This window comes from Dipodomys ordii, unplaced genomic scaffold (genome assembly GCF_000151885.1).
Source record: "Dipodomys ordii isolate 6190 unplaced genomic scaffold, Dord_2.0 Scaffold91, whole genome shotgun sequence".
Classification (NCBI taxonomy): Eukaryota; Metazoa; Chordata; class Mammalia; order Rodentia; family Heteromyidae; genus Dipodomys; species Dipodomys ordii.
Genome location: NW_012267307.1, coordinates 4,222,114 through 4,226,030, shown reverse-complemented (window position 1 = coordinate 4,226,030; position 3,917 = coordinate 4,222,114). Strand labels below are relative to the sequence as shown.

The window sequence follows — 3,917 nt, the reverse complement described above, 5'->3', positions numbered from 1 at the left end:
TCAGTGCTGCCCACGTCAGTGTCTGTGATCAGTGCTGCCCACGTCAGTGTCTGTGGTCAGTGCTCCCCACGTCAGTGTCTGTGATCACTGCCTCCCCACGTCAGTGTCTGTGGTCAGTGCTCCTCACGTCAGTGTCTGTGGTCAGTGCTGCCACTCCCCCCCCCCCCCGCACTGCAGTGCCTGGATTCGTGCCCTCCCTCCACCCCGCAAGCAGTGCCTGGGATCTGTGCTTTCCCCAGTCTTGTGTACGTCCACAATAAAATTCAGAGCCATTTTGAAACCACTTTAAAATAATTGTAGGTCCTATTACATAAATATGCCGAGCTACTACTATGAAAATCTACAGAAGAACGTGTAAACCTGTCATGTGTAGTGGCCTGTCTCAAATCCCCAGAATGCCTGGAGGCAGGAAAATGGTGACTTCATTGGTAGCCTGGGCTATATAACAAGACAGTCTCAAGGAAGCAATATGAAACAAAAACTACCAAAATCTTTCATGAAACATACAGCAATAAATACCCTCTAGAGAAAAGAGCATATAGGCACTGTCTCACAGGACAAGCATGTAGGGAGAAGCCAGGGGAGGGAAGGGTGATGCAGCGCCAGGACACGGTGGATCACATGTGAATGGCAGCCAGAGGTGAGGGGTAAATTATGAGGGGCTCTCTTCTGTTATGAGTAATGAAAAATTACCCTATACTTCCTTTACAAGGAATGCAATCTAAGAGAGAGGACTGAAAAGTGTCTGAGGGAAGACGAGATTAGGGCTAATGTGCTCTGCTAGGAGAAGAAAACATTAACCTGGTCAACTCCAGCCTTCCAGTCGGAAGTATCCTCACGAAACAAACAGTTGTTTTAATTTTAGTTAAAATTAGAACCGTCATGTAACTTGTTTAGTCAATAGGCAGTTGTTGCTCATTAAAACTTAATCAAGAAATTCTACAAGCAATGTTTTATTAACTAATATGATACTTGCCCTCTCGCAAAGGACAACACACAGTAACAGCAACTCTGCAACCACAGAGCCCACAAATAGCTGTGTGACCACCCTGGCCATTCTTACATCAAGATGAACACCTTACAGACAGGAGAGAGACACATGCTCTGAGTTCAGGAGACAGAGACCAGAGCTCATGGAAACTGGCCTGCTAAATTTGTAGATGCTAGGAAAAAGCTAAGGAGATAAAAATCTGCAGAAATCCAGAGGGCTCAACTAGCATCTGTTTGTGATGCCAACACTATACCTGCCTTTGCCCTGGGCTACAGAGGCTGAAGGCCCAGAGGTTGCAGAATTAGGAAGGGAACAGGATTCCATTGTATTTGGGGTTTTGGCAGTAATGAGGCTTAAACTCAATGACTTGGGCTTGCTAAGACCCCACAAGACCTTTTTTGGACATGATTTTTCAGATAGGGTCTCATGTTTTTGCCTCAGACGTGCTCTGGACCATCTCCTACCTTTGTCTCCTGGTGCTGCTAATATCGATCACAGTCGCACAGAAACACACTTAATGTTGTCTGTTGAGATGGGGATCTCACTAACTTCTTGCCTGGGCTGGCCTCAAACACTGCTCCTCCTACTTGCTGAGTATCAGAGGATATAGGCATATACCACCATGCCTTGCTGTTTTGACTAGTCAGAGTTGAGAGGAACCTTTAAAGGGGTGTAATGGATTGCCAAAGTGCCAGGGAGGCCGGCCCTCCCTAGCAGTAAGACTAAGTAAGTGTGAAAGTACACAGGACTTTGACTCACTCCAACAAAATTTAAGAACAAGACTTAAGAAGATCAAGCTAGCAGGGTGCTGGTGGCTCAAACAATTTCCAAAATAAATTTCTGACCTGGGGACAGAGGGTGACATAATGTCCACAGGAGATGTATACAGAATAGGCTAGGATGTGGCTCAGTATAGAGCACTTGCCTAGCATGAGCAAGGCCCTGAGTGTAACCCCCAGGCTAGCAAAGTATCTCCTAAGTGTACGTACACACACACACACACACACACTCACGAAGAGAAGAATATTTCTGTGTCCAGGACAGGAAAAACTGAAAGTGGGCTGCATATTTGCATATATCTGGTTTTATACTATATACATATCTACATATTATTTTCAAGCAGTAAACACCAACAAGAAATAGCAAGGGTGAGGAACAAAATAAAAAGCTACCATTACAGTACTCACCTGTCATCCAGCTATGCAGAAAGCATAAATAAATAGGAGGATAGTGGTCTAGGTTCCCCAAGCATAAATTCCAGACCCTATCTCAAAAACAACCAGAGCAAAAAGGGTTGGGTGTATGTGTGTGGCTCAATGGTTAGAACACCTACTTAACAAAGATACAAAACACACAGGTAATAAATTCTAACTCAGGAACTACCTGAAATATGGGCCACACTAAAACGCCTGAATAAACAAACCACCCCCACGTCCTCACCATGCCAAATATACTTCATTTCCAAAAAGTCTAGCACAAAGAAGAACGTCCTACCGGCCTTGATAAGTACAGCCTGTGTGCAATAGGGCAGCCAGTCCTGCCCTAACACAACCAGATGAAACAGAGCCACTCATCTGTGAGTACTCACCTTCCTTCCCTTGACCAACACTGCTTGGGCAAACAATACTCTTAGACAATCTGTCTTCCTTTACCATTCACAAAATGCCAGAATATCATACAAGACAAAGTTTTTCACATTGAGATCACCATTACATGTAAATGAATACAAGGTAAACACCAAATGGACTTGCAGCAGGGAATGGAAGGGGAGGGTGAGTTAGACCCAGGAGCAAACCTGGCTCCAACTCTTCGCAAACCAATACCTTAGTGGCTACATTAGGGCAAGAACGGCTGCCGTATTCCACAAAGCGAGGGAGTAAATCAGCTAGCAACAGGGGGTTGAGTCATCCAATCTCCCCCCACTTCGAGAAAGTTATCAAGTGGCCAGGAACATTCAAAAGTACCTAAAACAGATTATGAGCTGGGAAACACCTAAGTTATTTTGGCATCACTTTTCCTAAGGAATAAAAATGATACAGCATATCTTCAATACATAAATAAGTTACCAGGTGTCAACAGAAGCATCCCTACCACACAGATGCTGCTGTTAAAGAATAAAATGTCGCACCATCTTGAGAATGCTCACCCCCAGCGCCGGCAGCCGTTGAGTGCAGCTCACTGCCACCTTCAGCTTCCAGTCGGTCTCACCATCTAGCTGGTCCGTCCTAATAAAACACGAACCTTGAAGGCAGAGGGGAAACCATCAACACTATGGAACAACTGCATGGGAGAAATTTCTCCTGAGCTACAAGTGCTATCAATGCACATCTCAAAAGGAAGTTCCCAGAACAAAGAACTTCACAGCTTTCATTTTACAGAATATATCTGACTTTTGCAAAGAACGAGTCTGGGGAAAAGACACAGTTATTAAATTTTTAAATCACATATTCTGCTTGGTGCTCTTGCCTATTAAAGTCTTTTACGTAGCTGTAGGTGTATGTACATGCATGCATGCACATGCATGTGTTTCTATAACACTGGGGACTGAATCCAGAGCTTCAGGTAAACTTAGAGAAACTGAGCTGTACCCCTAATCCTAGTAATTAGCCTTGCCTAATAATATTAGCTGTTATTTTTTAAGTTACATAGATCATTTTTACTTTTAACATGACTGGATAATAAAATATACATTAAAAACCTCCAAGAATATGATATTACCTTGCTAAAAAAAAAATGTTACAATTACCACAATAAAAAAGGGTATTGAAATAAAGGTACAGCTACAATGAAATGCAACAACAAATTTCAAATATGAAGAAATATCAAATAACAAAAAGCTATTTATCGGGGGGGGAAGGGGGGAAAGGAGAAGGATTGGGATGGGGGGGAGGGGGGAGGCTGGGAAGGGATGTGAAGGGTAAACAAA

At 43.5% G+C, this 3,917-nt stretch overlaps 1 protein-coding gene across 1 annotated transcript in view; it reads right to left on the bottom strand.

Moving 5' to 3' along the window:
- Nucleotides 1-3,917, bottom strand: part of Atp9b (ATPase, class II, type 9B) — a 181,862-nt gene that overhangs the window by 127,927 nt on the left and 50,018 nt on the right. The window contains exon 6 of the mRNA XM_013026118.1: nucleotides 3,138-3,232. Within this exon, the coding sequence (XP_012881572.1) occupies nucleotides 3,138-3,232 (95 nt within the window). The remainder of the gene's footprint in view (nucleotides 1-3,137; nucleotides 3,233-3,917) is intronic.